At 56.4% G+C, this 21,139-nt stretch overlaps 1 protein-coding gene across 1 annotated transcript in view; it reads right to left on the bottom strand.

Annotated features, from left to right (window-relative positions):
- Nucleotides 1–21,139, bottom strand: part of LOC147112212 (protocadherin-16-like) — a 222,783-nt gene that overhangs the window by 7,667 nt on the left and 193,977 nt on the right. Inside the window, exons 18-20 of the mRNA XM_085998329.1 lie at nucleotides 19,749–19,879; nucleotides 15,750–16,027; nucleotides 67–208 (exon numbers count right to left, since the gene is read on the bottom strand). Of these exons, the coding sequence (XP_085854455.1) occupies nucleotides 67–208; nucleotides 15,750–16,027; nucleotides 19,749–19,879 (551 nt within the window). The remainder of the gene's footprint in view (nucleotides 1–66; nucleotides 209–15,749; nucleotides 16,028–19,748; nucleotides 19,880–21,139) is intronic.

Here is a 21,139-nt window from a genome sequence, read left to right as displayed (position 1 = left end):
CCCACCACCCCCCAACCGCCACCCAAACGCCACTCCCCCAGCCCCCCGGGTTCAGGGGTCACCCACCGTTGTGCGGGTCAATGGAAAACGCCCCAGTTGATGGAGACATCAGCCGGTAAAGGATTTGTCCATTCTCTCCGGAATCTCGGTCAGTCGCTGTCACGGTAACAATGGTACTGCCTCGGGTCGCAAACTCCGACATCGTCACCTGACCAGAGAACCAAACCATCAGTCAGTCCTGCTCACAGAGTGAGACCGTTCAAAGCGCCACACTCCATCGTAACTGACAGCCACGCAGCATTGAAAGCATTGTGTATGTCTCAGTGTCAGCTCCTGTACGGTCCGTGTGTGTCTCAGTGTCAGCTCCTGTACGGCCCGTGAGTGTCTCAGTGTCAGCTCCTGTATGGTCCGTGTGTGTCTCAGTGTCAGCTCCTGCACGGCCCGTGAGTGTCTCAGTGTCAGCTCCTGTACGGTCCGTGTGTGTCTCAGTGTCAGCTCCTGTACGACCCGTGTGTGTCTCGGTGTCAGCTCCTGTACGGTCCGTGTGTGTCTCAGTGTCAGATCCTGTGCGACCCGTGTGTGTGTCTCAGTATCAGCTCCTGTACGGCCCGTGTGTGTCTCAGTGTCAGCTCCTGTACGGCCCGTGTGTGTCTCAGTATCAGCACCTGTATGGCCCGATGTGTCTCAGTGTCAGCTCCTGTATGGCCCGTGTGTGTCTCAGTGTCAACTCCTGTATGACGCGTGTGTGTCTCAGTGTCAGCTCCTGTACGACCCGTGTGTGTCTCAGTGTCAGCTCCTCTACGGTCCGTGTGTGTCTCAGTGTCAGCTCCTGTACGACCCGTGTGTGTGTCTCAGTGTCAGCTCCTGTACGGTCCGTGTGTGTCTCAGTGTCAGCTCCTGTACGACCCGTATGTGTCTCAGTGTCAGCTCCTGTACGGCCCGTGAGTGTCTCAGTGTCAGGTCCTGTACGACCCGTGTGTGTGTCTCAGTGTCAGCTCCTGTACGGCCCGTGTGCGTCTCAGTGTTGGCTCCTGTACGGCCCGTGTGTGTCTCAGTGTCAGCTCCTGTACGGTCCGTGTGTGTCTCAGTGTCAGCTCCTGAACGGCCCGTGTGTGTCTCAGTGTCAGCTCCTGTACGGCCCGTGTGTGTCTCAGTGTCAGCTCCTGAACGGCCCGTGTGTGTCTCAGTGTTGGCTCCTGTACGGCCCGTGAGTGTCTCAGTGTCAGCTCCTGTACGGCCCGTGTGTGTCACAGTGTGAGCTCCTGTACGGCCCTTGAGTGTCTCAGTGTCAGCTCCTGTACGGTCCGTGTGTGTCTCAGTGTCAGCTCCTGTACAGTCCGTGTGTGTCTCAGTGTCAGCTCCTGTACGACCCGTGTGTGTCTCAGTGTCAGCTCCTGTACGGTCCGTGTGTGTCTCAGTGTCAGCTCCTGTACGACCCGTGTGTGTCTCAGTGTCAGCTCCTGTACGGCCCGTGAGTGTCTCAGTGTCAGCTCCTGTACGGTCCGTGTGTGTCTCAGTGTCAGCTCCTGTACGGTCCGTGTGTGTCTCAGTGTCAGCTCCTGTACGGTCCGTGTGTGTCTCAGTGTCAGCTCCTGTACGACCCGTGTGTGTCACAGTGTCAGCTCCTGTACGGCCCGTGAGTGTCTCAGTGTCAGCTCCTGTGCGGTCCGTGTGTGTCTCAGTGTCAGCTCCTGTACGGTCCGTGTGTGTCTCAGTGTCAGCTCCTGTACGGTCCGTGTGTGTCTCAGTGTTGGCTCCTGTACGGCCCGTGAGTGTCTCAGTGTCAGCTCCTGTACGACCCGTGTGTGTCTCAGTGTCAGCTCCTGTACGGCCCGTGTGTGTCTCAGTGTCAGCTCCTGTACGGTCCGTGTGTGTCTCAGTGTCAGCTCCTGTACGGCCCGTGTGTGTCTCAGTGTCAGCTCCTGTACGGTCCGTGTGTGTCTCAGTGTCAGCTCCTGTACGACCCGTGTGTGTCTCAGTGTCAGCTCCTGTACGGTCCGTGTGTGTCTCAGTGTTGGCTCCTGTACGGCCCGTGTGTGTCTTAGTGTCAGCTCCTGTACGGCCCGTGTGTGTCTCAGTGTCAGCTCCTGTACAGTCCGTGTGTGTCTCAGTGTCAGCTCCTGTACGGCCCGTGTGTGTCTCAGTGTCAGCTCCTGTACGGTCCGTGTGTGTCTCAGTGTTGGCTCCTGTATGGTCCGTGTGTGTCTCAGTGTCAGCTCCTGTACGACCCGTGTGTGTCTCAGTGTCAGCTCCTGTACGGTCCGTGTGTGTCTCAGTGTTGGCTCCTGTACGGTCCGTGTGTGTCTCAGTGTTGGCTCCTGTACGGCCCGTGAGTGTCTCAGTGTCAGCTCCTGTACGGCCCGTGTCTGTCTCAGTGTCAGCTCCTGTACGGCCCGTGTGTGTCTCAGTGTTGGCTCCTGTACGGCCCGTGAGTGTCTCAGTGTCAGCTCCTGTACGGCCCGTGAGTGTCTCAGTGTCAGCTCATGTACGGCCCGTGTGTGTCTCAGTGTCAGCTCCTGTACGGTCCGTGTGTGTCTCAGTGTTGGCTCCTGTACGGCCCGCGAGTGCCTCAGTGTCAGCTCCTGTACGGCCCGTGTGTGTCTCAGTGTCAGCTCCTGTACGGCCCGTGTGTGTCTCAGTGTCAGCTCCTGTACGGCCCGTGAGTGTCTCAGTGACAGCTCCTGTACGGCCCGTGTGTGTCTCAGTGTCAGCTCCTGTACAGCCCGTGTGTGTCTCAGTGTCAGCTCCTGTACGACCCGTGTGTGTCTCAGTGTCGGCTCCTGTACGGCCCGCGAGTGCCTCAGTGTCAGCTCCTGTACGGCCCGTGAGTTTCTCAGTGTCAGCTCCTGTACGGCCCGTGTGCGTCTCAGTGTCAGCTCCTGTACGACCCGTGTGTGTCTCAGTGTCAGCTCCTGTACGGCCCGTGTGTGTCTCAGTGTCAGCTTCTGTACGGCCCGTGTGTGTCTCAGTGTCAGCTCTTGTACGGCCCGTGTGTGTCACAGTGTCAGCTCCTGTACGACCCCTGTGTGTCACAGTGTCAGCCCCTGTATGGCCCGTGTGTGTCTCAGTGTCAGCTCCTGTACGGCCCGTGTGTGTCTCAGTGTCAGCTCCTGCACGGCCCCTGTGTGTCTCAGTATCAGCCCCTGTACGGCCCGTGTGTGTCTCAGTGTCAGCTGCTGCACGGCCCCTGTGTGTCTCAGTGTCAGCTCCTGTACGGCCCGTGTGTGTCTCAGTGTCAGCTCCTGTACGGCCCGTGTGTGTCTCAGTATCAGCACCTGTATGGCCCGATGTGTCTCAGTGTCAGCTCCTGTACGGCCCTTGTGTGTCACAGTGTCAGCTCCTGTACGGCCCGTGTGTGTCTCAGTGTCAACTCCTATATGACGCGTGTGTGTCTCAGTGTCAGCTCCTGTATGGCCCGTGTGTGTGTCTCAGTGTCAGCTACTGTACGGCCCGTGTGTGTCTCAGTGTCAGCTCCTGTACGGTCCGTGTGTGTCTCAGTGTCAGCTCCTGCACAGCCCGTGTGTCTCAGTATCAACTCCTGTACGGCCCGTGTGTGTCACAGTGTCAGCTCCTGCACAGCCCGTGTGTGTCTCAGTGTCAGCTCCTGTACAGCCCGTGTGTGTCTCAGTGTCAGCTCCTGTACGGCCCGTGTGTGTATCAGTGTCAGCTCCTGCACAGCTCGTGTGTGTCTCAGTGTCAGCTCCTATACGGCACATGTGTGTCTCAGTGTCAGCTCCTGTACGGCCCGTGTGTGTCTCAGTGTCAGCTCCTGCGCAGCCCGTGTGTCTCAGTATCAACTCCTGTACGGTCCGTGTGTGTCTCAGTGTCAGCTCTTGTACGGCCCGTGTGTGTCACAGTGTCAGCTCCTGTACGACCCCTGTGTGTCTCAGTGTCAGCCCCTGTACGGCCCGTGTGTGTCTCAGTGTCAGCTCCTGTACGGCGCGTGTGCGTCTCAGTGTCAGCTCCTGCACGGCCCCTGTGTGTCTCAGTATCAGCCCCTGTACGGCCCGTGTGTGTCTCAGTGTCAGCTACTGCACGGCCCCTGTGTGTCTCAGTGTCAGCTCCTGTACGGCCCGTGTGTGTCTCAGTGTCAGCTCCTGTACGGCCCGTGTGTGTCTCAGTATCAGCACCTGTATGGCCCGATGTGTCTCAGTGTCAGCTCCTGTACGGCCCGTGTTTGTCTCAGTGTCAACTCCTGTACGGCCCGTGTGTGTCTCAGTGTCAGCTACTGCATGGCCCCTGTGTGTCTCAGTGTCAGCTCCTGTACGGCCCATGTGTGTGTCTCAGTGTCAGCTCCTGTACGGCCCGTGTGTGTCTCAGTGTCAGCTACTGCACGGCCCCTGTGTGTCTCAGTGTCAGCTCCTGTACGGCCCGTGTTTGTCTCAGTATCAGCCCCTGTACGGCCCGTGTGTGTCTCCGGCCCCTGTGTGTCTCAGTGTCAGCTCCTGTACGGCCCGTGTGTGTGTCTCAGTGTCAGCTCCTGTACGGCCCGTGTGTGTCTCAGTGTCAGCTCCTGTACGGTCCGTGTGTGCCTCAGTGTCAGCTCCTGCACAGCCCGTGTGTCTCAGTATCAACTCCTGTACGGCCCGTGTGTGTCACAGTGTCAGCTCCTGCACAGCCCGTGTGTGTCTCAGTGTCAGCTCCTGTACGGCCCGTGCGTGCCTCAGTGTCAGCTCCTGTACGACCCGTGTGTGTCTCAGTGTCAGCCCCTGTACGGCCCGTGTGTGTCTCAGTGTCAGCTCCTGTACGGTCCGTGTGTGTCTCAGTGTCAGCTCCTGTACGGTCCGTGTGTGTCTCAGTGTTGGCTCCTGTACGGCCCGTGTGTGTCTCAGTGTCAGCTCCTGTACAACCCGTGTGTGTCTCAGTGTCAGCTACTGTACGGTCCGTGTGTGTCTCAGTGTTGGCTCCTGTACGGCCCGTGAGTGCCTCAGTGTCAGCTCCTGTACGGCCCGTGTGTGTCTCAGTGTCAGCTCCTGTACGGCCCGTGTGTGTCTCAGTGTTGGCTCCTGTACGGCCCGTGCGTGTCTCAGTGTCAGCTCCTGTACGGCCCGTGAGTGTCTCAGTGTCAGCTCATGTACGGCCCGTGTGTGTCTCAGTGTCAGCTCCTGTACGGTCCGTGTTTGTCTCAGTGTCAGCTCCTGTACGGTCCGTGTGTGTCTCAGTGTTGGCTCCTGTACGGCCCGCGAGTGCCTCAGTGTCAGCTCCTGTACTGCCCGTGTGTGTCTCAGTGTCAGCTCCTGTACGGCCCCTGTGTGTCTCAGTATCAGCCCCTGTACGGCCCGTGTGTGTCTCAGTGTTGGCTCCTGTACGGCCCGTGAGTGTCTCAGTGTCAGCTCCTGTACGGCCCGTGAGTGTCTCAGTGTCAGCTCCTGTACGGCCCGTGAGTGTCTCAGTGTCAGCTCCTGTACGACCCCTGTGTGTCACAGTGTCAGCTCCTGTACGACCCGTGTGTGTCTCAGTGTCAGCTCATGTACGGCCCGTGTGTGTCTCAGTGTCAGCTCCTGTACGGCCCGTGAGTGTCTCAGTGTCAGCTCCTGTACGGTCCGTGTGTGTCTCAGTGTCAGCTCCTGTACGACTCGTGTGAGTCTCAGTGTCAGCTCCTGTATGGCCCGTGTGTGTCTCAGTGTCAGCTCCTGTACGGCCCGTGTGTGTCTCAGTGTCAGCTCTTGTACGGCCCGTGTGTGTCACAGTGTCAGCTCCTGTACGACCCCTGTGTGTCTCAGTGTCAGCCCCTGTACGGCCCGTGTGTTTCTCAGTGTAAGCTCCTGTACGGCCCGTGTGTGTCTCAGTGTCAGCTCCTGTACGGCCCCTGTGTGTCTCAGTATCAGCCCCTGTACGGCCCGTGTGTGTCTCAGTGTCAGCTACTGCACGGCCCCTGTGTGTCTCAGTGTCAGCTCCTGTACGGCCCGTGTGTGTTTCAGTGTCAGCTTCTGTACGGCCCGTGTGTGTCTCAGTATCAGCACCTGTATGGCCCGATGTGTCTCAGTGTCAGCTCCTGTACGGCCCTTGTGTGTCACAGTGTCAGCTCCTGTACGGCCCGTGTGTGTCTCAGTGTCAACTCCTGTATGACGCGTGTGTGTCTCAGTGTCAGCTCCTGTATGGCCCGTGTGTGTGTCTCAGGGTCAGCTCCTGTACGGCCCGTGTGTGTCTCAGTGTCAGCTCCTGTACGGTCCATGTGTGTCTCAGTGTCAGCTCCTGCACAGCCCGTGTGTGTCTCAGTGTCAGCTCCTGTACGGCCCGTGTGTGTCTCAGTGTCAGCTCCTGTACGGTCCGTGTGTGTCTCAGTGTTGGCTCCTGTACGGCCCGTGAGTGCCTCAGTGTCAGCTCCTGTACGGCCCGTGTGTGTCTCAGTGTCAGCTCCTGTACGGCCCGTGTGTGTCTCAGTGTCAGCTCCTGTACGACCCGTGTGTGTCTCAGTGTCAGCTCCTGTACGGCCCGTGTGTGTCTCAGTGTCAGCTCTTGTACGGCCCGTGTGTGTCACAGTGTCAGCTCCTGTACGACCCCTGTGTGTCTCAGTGTCAGCCCCTGTACGGCCCGTGTGTGTCTCAGTGTCAGCTCCTGTACGGCCCGTGTGTGTCTCAGTGTCAGCTCTTGTACGGCCCGTGTGTGTCACAGTGTCAGCTCCTGTACGACCCCTGTGTGTCTCAGTGTCAGCTCCTGTACGGCCCGTGTGTGTCTCAGTGTCAGCTCCTGTACGGCCCCTGTGTGTCTCAGTATCAGCCCCTGTACGGCCCGTGTGTGTTTCACTGTCAGCTACTGCACGGCCCCTGTGTGTCCCAGTGTCAGCTCCTGTACGGCCCCTGTGTGTCTCAGTATCAGCCCCTGTACGGCCCGTGTGTGTCTCAGTGTCAGCTACTGCACGGCCCCTGTGTGTCTCAGTGTCAGCTCCTGTACGGCCCGTGTGTGTCTCAGTGTCAGCTCCTGTACGGCCCGTGTGTGTCTCAGTATCAGCACCTGTATGGCCCGATGTGTCTCAGTGTCAGCTCCTGTATGGCCCGTGTGTGCCTCAGTGTCAACTCCTGTATGACGCGTGTGTGTCTCAGTGTCAGCTCCTGTACGGCCCGTGTGTGTGTCTCAGTGTCAGCTCCTGTACGGCCCGTGTGTGTCTCAGTGTCAGCTCCTGTACGGTCCGTGTGTGTCTCAGTGTCAGCTCCTGCACAGCCCGTGTGTCTCAGTATCAACTCCTGTACGGCCCGTGTGTGTCACAGTGTCAGCTCCTGTACGGCCCGTGTGTGCCTCAGTGTCAGCTCCTGTACGACCCGTGTGAGTCTCAGTGTCAGCTCCTGTACGGCCCGTGTGTGTCTCAGTGTCAGCTCCTGTACGGTCCGTGTGTGTCTTAGTGTCAGCTCCTGTACGGCCCGTGTGTATCTCAGTGTCAGCTCCTGTACGGTCCGTGTGTGTCTCAGTGTCAGCTCCTGTACGGCCCGTGTGTGTCTCAGTGTCAGCTCCTGTACAACCCGTGTGTGTCTCAGTGTCAGCTCCTGTACGGTCCGTGTGTGTCTCAGTGTTGGCTCCTGTATGGTCCGTGTGTGTCTCAGTGTTGGCTCCTGTACGGCCCGTGAGTGCCTCAGTGTCAGCTCCTGTACGGCCCGTGTGTGTCTCAGTGTCAGCTCCTGTACGACCCATGTGTGTCTCAGTGTCATCTCCTGTACGGCCCGTGTGTGTCTCAGTGTCAGCTCCTGTACGGCCCATGTGTGTCTCAGTGTTGGCTCCTGTACGGCCCGTGAGTGTCTCAGTGTCAGCTCCTGTACGGCCCGTGTGTGTCTCAGTGTCAGCTCCTGTACGGTCCGTGTGTGTCTCAGTGTTGGCTCCTGTACGGCACGTGAGTGCCTCAGTGTCAGCTCCTGTACGGCCCGTGTGTGTCTCAGTGTCAGCTCCTGTACGGCCCGTGTGTGTCTCAGTGTCTGCTCCTGTACGGCCCGTGTGTGTCTCAGTGTCAGCTCCTGTACGGCCCATGTGTATCTCAGTGTCGGCTCCTGTACGGTCCGTGTTTGTCTCAGTGTCAGCTCCTGTACGGTCCGTGTGTGTATCAGTGTCGGCTCCTGTACGGCCCGCGAGTGCCTCAGTGTCAGCTCCTGTACGGCCCGTGTGTGTCTCAGTGTCAGCTCCTGTACGGTCCGTGTGTGTCTCAGTGTCAGCTCCTGTACGGCCCGTGAGTGTCTCAGTGTCAGCTCCTGTACGGTCCGTGTGTGTCTCAGTGTCAGCTCCTGTACGGCCCGTGTGTGTCTCAGTGTCAGCTCCTGTACGACCCGTGTGTGTCTCAGTGTCAGCTCCTGTACGATCCGTGTGTGTCTCAGTGTCAGCTCCTGTACGGCCCGTGAGTGTCTCAGTGTCAGCTCCTGTACGGTCCGTGTGTGTCTCAGTGTCAGCTCCTGTACGGCCCGTGAGTGTCTCAGTGTCAGCTCCTGTACGGCCCGTGAGTGTCTCAGTGTCAGCTGCTGTACGGCCCGTGAGTTTCTCAGTGTCAGCTCCTGTACGGTCCGTGTGTGTCTCAGTGTCAGCTCCTGTACGACCCGTGTGTGTCTCAGTGTCAGCTCCTGTACGGCCCGTGTGTGTCTCAGTGTCAGCTCCTGTATGGCCCGTGTGTGTGTCAGTGTCAGCACCTGTACGGCCCGTGTGTGTCTCAGTGTCAGCTCCTGTGCGGCCCGTGTGTGTCTCAGTGTCAGCTCCTGTACGGTCCGTGAGTGCCTCAGTGTCAGCTCCTGTACGGTCCATGTGTGTCTCAGTGTCAGCTCCTGTACGGCCCGTGTGTGTCTCAGTGTCAGCTCCTGTACGGCCCGTGTGTGTCTCAGTATCAGCTCCTGTACGGCCCGTGTGTGTCTCAGTGTGGGCTCCTGTACGGCCCGTGAGTGTCTCAGTGTCAGCTCCTGTACGGCCCGTGGGTGTCTCAGTGTCAGCTCCTGTATGGCCCGTGAGTGTCTCAGTGTCAGCTCCTGTACGGTCCGTGTGTGTCTCAGTGTCAGCTCCTGTACGACCCGTGTGTGTCTCAGTGTCAGCTTCTGTACGGCCCGTGTGTGTCTCAGTGTCAGCTCCTGTACGGCCCGTGTGTGTCTCAGTGTCAGCTCTTGTACGGCCCGTGTGTGTCAAAGTGTCAGCTCTTGTACGACCCCTGTGTGTCTCAGTGTCAGCCCCTGTACGGCCCGTGTGTGTCTCAGTGTCAGCTCCTGTACGGCCCGTGTGTGTTTCATTGTCAGCTCCTGTACGGCCCCTGTGTGTCTCAGTATCAGCCCCTGTACGGCCCGTGTGTGTCTCAGTGTCAGCTACTGCACGGCCCCTGTGAGTCTCAGTGTCAGCTCCTGTACGGCCCGTGTGTGTCTCAGTGTCAGCTCCTGTACGGCCCGTGTGTGTCTCAGTATCAGCACCTGTATGGCCCGATGTGTCTCAGTGTCAGCTCATGTACGGCCCTTGTGTGTGTCTCAGTGTCAAATCCTGTATGACGCATGTGTGCCTCAGTGTCAGCTCCTGTATGGCCCGTGTGTGTGTCTCAGTGTCAGCTCCTGTACGGCCCGTGCGTGTCTCAGTGTCAGCTCCTGTACGGTCCGTGTGTGTCTCAGTGTCAGCTCCTGCACAGCCCGTGTGTCTCAGTATCAACTCCTGTATGGCCCGTGTGTGTCACAGTGTCAGCTCCTGCACAGCCCGTGTGTGTCTCAGTGTGAGCTCCTGTACAGCCCGTGTGTGTCTCAATGTCAGCTCCTCTACGGCCCGTGTGTGTATCAGTGTCAGCTCCTGCACAGCTCGTGTGTGTCTCAGTGTCAGCTCCTATACGGCACATGTGTGTCTCAGAGTCAGCTCCTGCACAGCCCGTGTATCTCAGTATCAACTCCTGTACGGCCCGTGTGTGTCACAGTGTCAGCTCCTGCACAGCCCGTGTGTGTCTCAGTGTCAGCTCCTGTACGGCCCGTGTGTGTCTCAATGTCAGCTCCTCTACGGCCCGTGCGTGTCTCAGTGTCAGCTCCTGTACGGCCCGTGTGTGTCAGTGTCAGCTCCTGCACAGCTCGTGTGTGTCTCAGTGTCAGCTCCTGTACGGCACGTGTGTGTCTCAGTGTCAGCTCCTGTACGGCCCGTGTGTGTCTCAGTGTCAGCTCCTGTACGACCCGTGTGTGTCTCAGTGTCAGCTCCTGTACGGCCCGTGTGTGTCTCAGTGTCAGCTCCTGTACGGCCCGTGTGTGTCTCATTTTCAGCTCCTGTATGGCTCGTACGTGTCACAGTTTCAGCTCCTGTACGGCCCGTGTGTGTCTAGTGTCAGCTCCTGTATGGCCCGTGTGTGTGACTCAGTGTCAGCTCCTGTATGGCCCGTGTGTGTGACTCAGTGTCAGCTCCTGTACGGCCCGTGTGTGTCTAGTGTCAGCTCCTGTACGGCCTGTGAGTGTCTCAGTGTGAGCTCCTGTATGGCCCATGTGTGTCTCAGTGTCAGCTCCTCTACGGACCGTGTGTGTCTCAGTGTCAGCTCCTGTACGGTCCGTGTCTGTCTCAGTGTCAGCTCCTGTACGGCCCGTGTGTGTCTAGTGTCAGCTCCTGTACGGCCTGTGAGTGTCTCAGTGTGAGCTCCTGTATGGCCCATGTGTGTCTCAGTGTCAGCTCCTCTACGGCCCGTGTGTGTCTCAGTGTCAGCTCCTGTACGGTCCGTGTGTGTCTCAGTGTCAGCTCCTGTACGGCCTGTGAGTGTCTCAGTGTCAGCTCCTGTATGGCCCATGTGTGTCTCAGTGTCAGCTCCTCTACGGCCCGTGTTTGTCTAGTGTCAGCTCCTGTACGTCCCGTGAGTGTCTCAGTGTCAGCTCCTGTATGGCCCATGAGTGTCTCAGTGTCAGCTCCTGTACGGCCCGTGTGTGTCTCAGTGTCAGCTCCTGTACGGCCCGTGAGTGTCTCAGTGTCAGCTACTGTACGGACCATGAGTGTCTCAGTGTCAGCTCCTGTACGGCCCGTGTGTGTCTCAGTGTTGGCTCCTGTACGGCCCATGTGTGTCTCAGTGTTGGCTCCTGTATGGCCCATGTGTGTCTCAGTGTCAGCTCCTGTACGGTCCCTGTGTGTCTCAGTGTTAGCTCCTGTACGGTCCCTGTGTGTCTCAGTGTTAGCTCCTGTACGGTCCCTGTGTGTCTCAGTGTTAGCTCCTGTATGGTCCCTGTGTGTCTCAGTGTCAGCTCCTGTACGGCCCGTGTGTGTCACAGTGTCAGCTCCTGTACGACCCCTGTGTGTCTCAGTGTCAGCCCCTGTACGGCCCGTGTGTGTCTCAGTGTCAGCTCCTGTACGGCCCGTGTGTGTCTCAGTGTCAGCTCTTGTACGGCCCGTGTGTGTCACAGTGTCAGCTCCTGTACGACCCCTGTGTGTCTCAGTGTCAGCTCCTGTACGGCCCGTGTGTGTCTCAGTGTCAGCTCCTGTACGGCCCATGTGTGTCTCAGTATCAGCCCCTGTACGGCCCGTGTGTGTTTCACTGTCAGCTACTGCACGGCCCCTGTGTGTCCCAGTGTCAGCTCCTGTACGGCCCCTGTGTGTCTCAGTATCAGCCCCTGTACGGCCCGTGTGTGTCTCAGTGTCAGCTCCTGTACGGCCCGTGTGTGTCTCAGTGTCAGCTCCTGTACGGCCCGTGTGTGTCTCAGTATCAGCACCTGTATGGCCCGATGTGTCTCAGTGTCAGCTCCTGTATGGCCCGTGTGTGCCTCAGTGTCAACTCCTGTATGACGCGTGTGTGTCTCAGTGTCAGCTCCTGTACGGCCCGTGTGTGTGTCTCAGTGTCAGCTCCTGTACGGCCCGTGTGTGTCTCAGTGTCAGCTCCTGTACGGTCCGTGTGTGTCTCAGTGTCAGCTCCTGCACAGCCCGTGTGTCTCAGTATCAACTCCTGTACGGCCCGTGTGTGTCACAGTGTCAGCTCCTGTACGGCCCGTGTGTGCCTCAGTGTCAGCTCCTGTACGACCCGTGTGAGTCTCAGTGTCAGCTCCTGTACGGCCCGTGTGTGTCTCAGTGTCAGCTCCTGTACGGTCCGTGTGTGTCTTAGTGTCAGCTCCTGTACGGCCCGTGTGTATCTCAGTGTCAGCTCCTGTACGGTCCGTGTGTGTCTCAGTGTCAGCTCCTGTACGGCCCGTGTGTGTCTCAGTGTCAGCTCCTGTACAACCCGTGTGTGTCTCAGTGTCAGCTCCTGTACGGTCCGTGTGTGTCTCAGTGTTGGCTCCTGTATGGTCCGTGTGTGTCTCAGTGTTGGCTCCTGTACGGCCCGTGAGTGCCTCAGTGTCAGCTCCTGTACGGCCCGTGTGTGTCTCAGTGTCAGCTCCTGTACGACCCGTGTGTGTCTCAGTGTCATCTCCTGTACGGCCCGTGTGTGTCTCAGTGTCAGCTCCTGTACGGCCCATGTGTGTCTCAGTGTTGGCTCCTGTACGGCCCGTGAGTGTCTCAGTGTCAGCTCCTGTACGGCCCGTGTGTGTCTCAGTGTCAGCTCCTGTACGGTCCGTGTGTGTCTCAGTGTTGGCTCCTGTACGGCACGTGAGTGCCTCAGTGTCAGCTCCTGTACGGCCCGTGTGTGTCTCAGTGTCAGCTCCTGTACGGCCCGTGTGTGTCTCAGTGTCTGCTCCTGTACGGCCCGTGTGTGTCTCAGTGTCAGCTCCTGTACGGCCCATGTGTATCTCAGTGTCGGCTCCTGTACGGTCCGTGTTTGTCTCAGTGTCAGCTCCTGTATGGTCCGTGTGTGTATCAGTGTCGGCTCCTGTACGGCCCGCGAGTGCCTCAGTGTCAGCTCCTGTACGGCCCGTGTGTGTCTCAGTGTCAGCTCCTGTACGGTCCGTGTGTGTCTCAGTGTCAGCTCCTGTACGGCCCGTGAGTGTCTCAGTGTCAGCTCCTGTACGGTCCGTGTGTGTCTCAGTGTCAGCTCCTGTACGGCCCGTGTGTGTCTCAGTGTCAGCTCCTGTACGACCCGTGTGTGTCTCAGTGTCAGCTCCTGTACGATCCGTGTGTGTCTCAGTGTCAGCTCCTGTACGGCCCGTGAGTGTCTCAGTGTCAGCTCCTGTACGGTCCGTGTGTGTCTCAGTGTCAGCTCCTGTACGGCCCATGAGTGTCTCAGTGTCAGCTCCTGTACGGCCCGTGAGTGTCTCAGTGTCAGCTGCTGTACGGCCCGTGAGTTTCTCAGTGTCAGCTCCTGTACGGTCCGTGTGTGTCTCAGTGTCAGCTCCTGTACGACCCGTGTGTGTCTCAGTGTCAGCTCCTGTACGGCCCGTGTGTGTCTCAGTGTCAGCTCCTGTATGGCCCGTGTGTGTGTCAGTGTCAGCACCTGTACGGCCCGTGTGTGTCTCAGTGTCAGCTCCTGTGCGGCCCGTGTGTGTCTCAGTGTCAGCTCCTGTACGGTCCGTGAGTGCCTCAGTGTCAGCTCCTGTACGGTCCATGTGTGTCTCAGTGTCAGCTCCTGTACGGCCCGTGTGTGTCTCAGTGTCAGCTCCTGTACGGCCCGTGTGTGTCTCAGTATCAGCTCCTGTACGGCCCGTGTGTGTCTCAGTGTGGGCTCCTGTACGGCCCGTGAGTGTCTCAGTGTCAGCTCTTGTACGGCCCGTGGGTGTCTCAGTGTCAGCTCCTGTACGGCCCGTGAGTGTCTCAGTGTCAGCTCCTGTACGGTCCGTGTGTGTCTCAGTGTCAGCTCCTGTACGACCCGTGTGTGTCTCAGTGTCAGCTTCTGTACGGCCCGTGTGTGTCTCAGTGTCAGCTCCTGTACGGCCCGTGTGTGTCTCAGTGTCAGCTCTTGTACGGCCCGTGTGTGTCAAAGTGTCAGCTCTTGTACGACCCCTGTGTGTCTCAGTGTCAGCCCCTGTACGGCCCGTGTGTGTCTCAGTGTCAGCTCCTGTACGGCCCGTGTGTGTTTCAGTGTCAGCTCCTGTACGGCCCCTGTGTGTCTCAGTATCAGCCCCTGTACGGCCCGTGTGTGTCTCAGTGTCAGCTACTGCACGGCCCCTGTGAGTCTCAGTGTCAGCTCATGTACGGCCCTTGTGTGTGTCTCAGTGTCAAATCCTGTATGACGCATGTGTGCCTCAGTGTCAGCTCCTGTATGGCCCGTGTGTGTGTCTCAGTGTCAGCTCCTGTACGGCCCGTGCGTGTCTCAGTGTCAGCTCCTGTACGGTCCGTGTGTGTCTCAGTGTCAGCTCCTGCACAGCCCGTGTGTCTCAGTATCAACTCCTGTACGGCCCGTGTGTGTCACAGTGTCAGCTCCTGCACAGCCCGTGTGTGTCTCAGTGTGAGCTCCTGTACAGCCCGTGTGTGTCTCAATGTCAGCTCCTCTACGGCCCGTGTGTGTATCAGTGTCAGCTCCTGCACAGCTCGTGTGTGTCTCAGTGTCAGCTCCTATACGGCACATGTGTGTCTCAGAGTCAGCTCCTGCACAGCCCGTGTGTCTCAGTATCAACTCCTGTACGGCCCGTGTGTGTCACAGTGTCAGCTCCTGCACAGCCCGTGTGTGTCTCAGTGTCAGCTCCTGTACGGCCCGTGTGTGTCTCAATGTCAGCTCCTCTACGGCCCGTGCGTGTCTCAGTGTCAGCTCCTGTACGGCCCGTGTGTGTCAGTGTCAGCTCCTGCACAGCTCGTGTGTGTCTCAGTGTCAGCTCCTGTACGGCACGTGTGTGTCTCAGTGTCAGCTCCTGTACGGCCCGTGTGTGTCTCAGTGTCAGCTCCTGTACGACCCGTGTGTGTCTCAGTGTCAGCTCCTGTACGGCCCGTGTGTGTCTCAGTGTCAGCTCCTGTACGGCCCGTGTGTGTCTCATTTTCAGCTCCTGTATGGCTCGTGCGTGTCACAGTTTCAGCTCCTGTACGGCCCGTGTGTGTCTAGTGTCAGCTCCTGTATGGCCCGTGTGTGTGACTCAGTGTCAGCTCCTGTATGGCCCGTGTGTGTGACTCAGTGTCAGCTCCTGTACGGCCCGTGTGTGTCTAGTGTCAGCTCCTGTACGGCCTGTGAGTGTCTCAGTGTGAGCTCCTGTATGGCCCATGTGTGTCTCAGTGTCAGCTCCTCTACGGACCGTGTGTGTCTCAGTGTCAGCTCCTGTACGGTCCGTGTCTGTCTCAGTGTCAGCTCCTGTACGGCCCGTGTGTGTCTAGTGTCAGCTCCTGTACGGCCTGTGAGTGTCTCAGTGTGAGCTCCTGTATGGCCCATGTGTGTCTCAGTGTCAGCTCCTCTACGGCCCGTGTGTGTCTCAGTGTCAGCTCCTGTACGGTCCGTGTGTGTCTCAGTGTCAGCTCCTGTACGGCCTGTGAGTGTCTCAGTGTCAGCTCCTGTATGGCCCATGTGTGTCTCAGTGTCAGCTCCTCTACGGCCCGTGTTTGTCTAGTGTCAGCTCCTGTACGTCCCGTGAGTGTCTCAGTGTCAGCTCCTGTATGGCCCATGAGTGTCTCAGTGTCAGCTCCTGTACGGCCCGTGTGTGTCTCAGTGTCAGCTCCTGTACGGCCCGTGAGTGTCTCAGTGTCAGCTACTGTACGGACCATGAGTGTCTCAGTGTCAGCTCCTGTACGGCCCGTGTGTGTCTCAGTGTTGGCTCCTGTACGGCCCATGTGTGTCTCAGTGTTGGCTCCTGTATGGCCCATGTGTGTCTCAGTGTCAGCTCCTGTACGGTCCCTGTGTGTCTCAGTGTTAGCTCCTGTACGGCCCGTGTGTGTCTCAGTGTTGGCTCCTGTACGGTCCCTGTGTGTCTCAGTGTTAGCTCCTGTATGGTCCCTGTGTGTCTCAGTGTCAGCTCCTGTAGGGCCCGTGTGTGTCTCAGTGTCAGATTGGGATCAGGGGTTCCCCCTCTCACCTGATACAAATCCTGCACAAAGACAGGAGGATTGTCGTTGACGTCTTCGACCACGATGGTGAGGTTGGCGTCTGTGCCATGCTTGGAGTCAGACGAGTGGACGGTGAGCAGGTACCAGCTGCGTTCCTCGTAGTCCAGTGTGCCGGACAGTGAGATGATCCCACGGTAGCGGTTGATGCTAAACTTCTCGCTTTCTGTGTCGAGTGTGTAGGACAACACGGGCCCAGAATCAACGTCGTTTCCCGTCACCTTGGTGATCTCTGAGCCAATCAGGGCATCTGTAGCCATGATAGAGAGACAGGTGAGTCACAAATTCCATGAACTCTTTTTGCAGCATCGGTCCTAAGGTCCCCAGAGCCCTGAGGGTCAAGGAGCACTCTGAACCCTTGGGGGGGATTCCCAACATGGCGAGGTCCCAGCTCGAAATGTGCAGTCGCTGCCCCACCGAGGGAGGTGAAGCTTTCACTGTCAGTGCACTGTCTGACTAGATCCCGATTTGCTCTCCAACCTCCTCATCCTCCCCCTACCCCAGGTACCAGCCGTGGCTCAGTGGGCAGCACTCTTGCCTCGGAGTCAGAAGGTCATAAGAACATAAGAACATAAGAAATAGGAGCAGGAGTAGGCCAATCGGCCCCTCGAGCCTGCTCCGCCATTCAATAAGATCATGGCTGATCTGATCCTAACCGCCAATCCACTATCACAGAACCATCTCCTGAATCTAACAGAATTAGACACACGAAATAGGAGCAGGATCAGGCTACACGGCCCCTGGGCCCGCTCTGCTACCCACAGGGCCATGACCGATCCGAACCTAGACTCATGTCCAAATTCCTGCCCGCTCCCCGTAACCCTTAATTCCCTTTACTTCTAGGAAACTATCTATTTCTGTTATAAATTTATGTAATGATGTAGCTTCTACAGCTTTTTGGGGCAGCATATTCCATGGACCTACCACCCTCTGAGTGAAGTAGTTCCTCCTCATCTCAGTTTTGAAAGAGCAGCCCCTTATTCTAAGACTATGCCCCCTAGTTCTAGTTTCACCCATCATCGGGAACATCTTCCCCGCATCTACCTGATCCAACCCCTTCACAATCTTATATGTTTCAATAAGATCGCCTCTCATTCTTCTGAACTCCAATGAGTAGAGTCCCAATCTACTCAACCTCTCCTCATATGTCCATCCCCTCATCCCCGGGATTAACCGAGTGAACCTTCTTTGTACTGACTCGAGAGCAAGTATGTCCTTTCTTAAGTATGGACACCAAAACTGTACGCAGTATTCCAGGTGCGGTCTCACCAATACCTTGTACAACTGAAGCAATACCTCCCTATTTTTATATTCTATCCCCCTAGCAATGAAAGCCAACATTCCATTGGCCTTCTTAATCACTTGCTGCACCTGCATACTAACCTTTTGAGTTTCGTGCACCAGGACCCCCAGATCCCTTTGTACTTCAGTACTTTCCAGTTTCTTGCCATTAAGATAATAACTTGGTCTATGATTTTTCCTGCCAAAGTGCATAACCTCACACTTTCCAGTATTGTATTCCATCTGCCAAATCTCTGCGCACTTACTTAGCCTGTCTATGTCCCCTTGCAGGTTTTTTATGTCCTCCTCACTCACTACTTTCCCTCCCACCTTAGTATCATCTGCAAACTTTGATATGTTACACTCGGTCCCCTCCTCCAAATCGTTAATATAGATTGTAAAGAGTTGGGGACCCAGCACTGACCCTTGCGGAACACCACTAGTTACTGATTGCCAGGCTGAGAATGAACCATTTATCCCAACTCTCTGCCTTCTGTTAGATAGCCAATCCTCTATCCATGCCAGAATATTACCCCCAATCCCGTGATTTTTTATCTTAAGCAATAATCTTTTGTGTGGCACCTTGTCAAATGCCTTTTGGAAGTCTAAATACACTACGTCCACTGGTTGCCCTTTATCCACCCTATATGTTACTTCCTCAAAGAACCCCAGCAAATTTGTCAAACATGACTTCCCCTTCATAAAACCATGCTGACTTTGTCCTATTAAATTATGATTATCCAAATGTCCTGTTACTGTCTCCTTAATAATGGAATCCAAAATTTTACCTACCACAGAGGTTAGGCTAACCGGTCTATAGTTTCCAGCCTTCTGTCTACTGCCCTTTTTAAATAAGGGTGTTACATTAGCAGTTTTCCAGTCTGCCGGGACCTTTGCCGAGTCCAGGGAGTTTTGGAAAATTATTACCAATGCATCCACAATCCCTACCGCCACTTCCCTCAAGACCCTAGGATGTAAGCCATCAGGTCCAGGTGATTTATCCGCCTTGAGTCCCATTATTTTACCGAGTACCACTTCCTTAGTGATTTTGATCGTGTTTAGCTCCTCCCCCCCTTTAGCCCCCTGTTTGTCCAGTGTTGGGATATTCTTAGTGTCTTCTACTGTAAAGACTGATGTAAAATATTCATTCAGTGTTTTTGCCATCTCCATATTTCCCACCATTAATTTCCCAGTCTCATCCTCTAAGGGACCAACATTTACTTTAGCCACCCTTTTTCTTTTTATATAACTATAAAAACTCTTACTATCTGTTTTTATATTTTTTGCTAATTTACTTTAATAATCTATCTTCCCTTTCTTAATCAATCTTTTTGTTATTTTTTGCTGTCTTTTAAAGTTTTCCCAATCCTCTATCCTCCCACTAGGTTTGTCTACCTTATATGCCCTTGTTTTTAGTCGACGTGGGCTCAAGTCCCACTCCAGAGACCCGAACCCATAATCTAGACTGAGGGAGCGCTGCACTGTCGGAGGGGCAGTACTGAGGGAGTGCTGCACTGTCGGAGGGTCAGTACTGAGGGACACTGCACTGTCAGAGGGTCAGTACAGATGGAGCGCTGCACTGTCGGAGGGGCAGTACTGAGGGAGTGCTGCACTGTCGGAGGGGCAGTACTGAGGGAGCGATACACTGTTGGAATGGCAGTACTGAGGGAGTGCTGCACTGTCAGAGGGACAGTACTGAGGGACACTGCACTGTCGGAGGGTCAGTACTGAGGGAGCGCTGCACTGTCGGAGGGGCAGTACTGAGGGAGTGCTGCACTGTCGGAGGGCAGTACTGAGGGAGCGCTGCACTGTCGGAGGGACAGAACTGAGGGAGCGCCGCACTGTCGGAGGGGCAGTACTGAGGGAGCACTGCACTGTCGGAGGGGCAGTACTGAGGGAGCGCTGCACTGTCAGAGGGACAGTACCGAGGGAGCGCCACACTGTCGGAGGGGCGGTACTGAGGGAGAGCCGCACTGTCAGAGAGGCAGTACTGAGGGTTTGCTGCACTGTCGGAAGGTCAGTACCGAGGGAACGCTGCACTGTCAGAGGGCAGTACTGAGGGAGCGCTGCACTGTCGGAGGGACAGTACTGAGGGAATGCTGCACTGTCGGAGGGTCAGTACTGAGGGAACGCTGCACTGTCGGAGGGTCAGTACTGAGGGAGCGCTGCACTGTCGGAGGGCAGTACTGAGGCAGCGCTGCACTGTTGGAGGGTCAGTACTGAGGGAACGCTGCACTGTCGGAGGGTCAGTACTGAGGGAGCGCTGCACTGTCGGAGGGGCAGTACTGAGGGAGTGCTGCACTGTCGGAGGGCAGTACTGAGGGAGCGCTGCACTGTCGGAGGGACAGTACTGAGGGAGCGCCGCACTGTCGGAGGGGCAGTACTGAGGGAGCACTGCACTGTCGGAGGGGCAGTACTGAGGGAGCGCTGCACTGTCGGAGGGACAGTACTGAGGGAGCGCTGCACTGTCGGAGGGGCAGTACTGAGGGAGCGCCGCACTGTCGGAGGGTCAGTACCGAGGGAGTGCTGCACTGTTGGAGAGGCAGTACTGAGGGAGCGCCGCACTGTCGAGGGGCAGTACTGAGGAAGCGCTGCACTGTCGAGGGGCCATCATTTGGATGTGATGTTAAACCGAGGCATCGTCCGGTCAGTGATTGTCAGGAAATGGCAGTGATGGCGTGGTCACTTACTCTCGGGTACCCGCACCTCACGGGGCAGCGGGATGGTAGGGCTGTTGTCATTCAGGTCCAGTATGATGATGGTGAGCGTGGCAGTGCCCACCAGCCTCGGTATCCCGCGATCTGTCGCCGTCAAACGCAATCTGAAATCACGGGAAGAAACTCGTGAACAAAACCCCGCCTTCAACCAGTCAGCCACGTCCAGGATGGTTTGTTGCCTCCCTGGTGCCAGGGTCAAGGATGTCACTGAACGGCTGCAGGGCATTCTGAAGGGGGAGGGTGAACAGTCAGAGGTTGTGGTTCACATTGGGACCAACGACATGGGTAGGAAGAGGGATGAGGTCCTGCAGCAAGAATTTAGGGAGCTAGGTAGCAGATTAAAGAGCAGGACCTCAAATGTTGTAATCTCTGAATTACTCCCGGTGCCACTTGCTAGTAAGTATAGGAATAGGAGGATAGAGCAGATGAATGCGTGGCTAAAGAGTTGGTGCAGGAGGGAGGACTTTAGTTTCCTGGATCACTGGGTCTCCTTCTGGGGAAGGTGGGACTCGTACAAGTCGGACGGGTTGCACCTGGACCAGAACGGGACAAATATCCTTGTGGGGAGGTTTGCTAGCACTGTTGGGGGGGGTTTAAACTAACTTGGCAGGGGGATGGGATACAGAGTGGAGCTATAATAGCGGGTGATGCACAGCCAAATATAGAGGAAAAAACAAGTCAGCTTGGAAGGCAGAGCAAATATGTAATGGCACAAGGGAGTATGGCAAGGCTGGATGGCATTTATTTTAATGCAAGGAGTCTTGCGAATAAGGTGGATGAACTGAAGGTGTTGATGAACACATGGGAGTATGATATTGTTGCTATTACGGAGACATGGTTGAGGGAGGGGCAAGACTGGCAGCTCAATATTCCGGGGTATAGAATCTTCAGGCGAGACAGAGTGGGGGGGGTAAAAGAGGAGGGGGTGTCGCAATATTAATTAAGGAGTCAATTACTGCTGTAAGGAGGGATGATATATTAACAGGTTCCTCTAATGAGGCCATATGGGTAGAACTTAAAAACAAAAAGGGGGCAAGCACTTTGCTGGGAGTGTACTATAGGGCCCCAAACAGTCAGGGGGAGATAGAGGAACAGATATGTAGGCAAATCTCAGAGAAATGTGCAAATAATAGGGTAATAATGGTGGGGGATTTCAACTTCCCCAATATTAACTGGGATAGTCAGAGTGTGAAAGGCTTAGAGGGTGCGGAATTCTTAAAGTGCATCCAGAAGAGCTTTTTGAGCCAGCATGTAGAAAGTCCAACAGGAGAGGGGGCAGTACTGGACCTAATTCTAGGGAATGTGGCCGGGCAAGTGGTAGAAGTGTTAGTAGGTGAGCACTTTGGTGACAGTGACCATAATTC

The sequence above is a fragment of the Somniosus microcephalus genome, chromosome 10 (assembly GCF_052327205.1).
Source record: "Somniosus microcephalus isolate GS21.2 chromosome 10, FLI_Smic_1.0, whole genome shotgun sequence".
Taxonomy (NCBI): Eukaryota; Metazoa; Chordata; class Chondrichthyes; order Squaliformes; family Somniosidae; genus Somniosus; species Somniosus microcephalus.
Note: the sequence above shows the minus strand (reverse complement) of the source record. Positions and strands in the feature narration are given on the sequence as shown.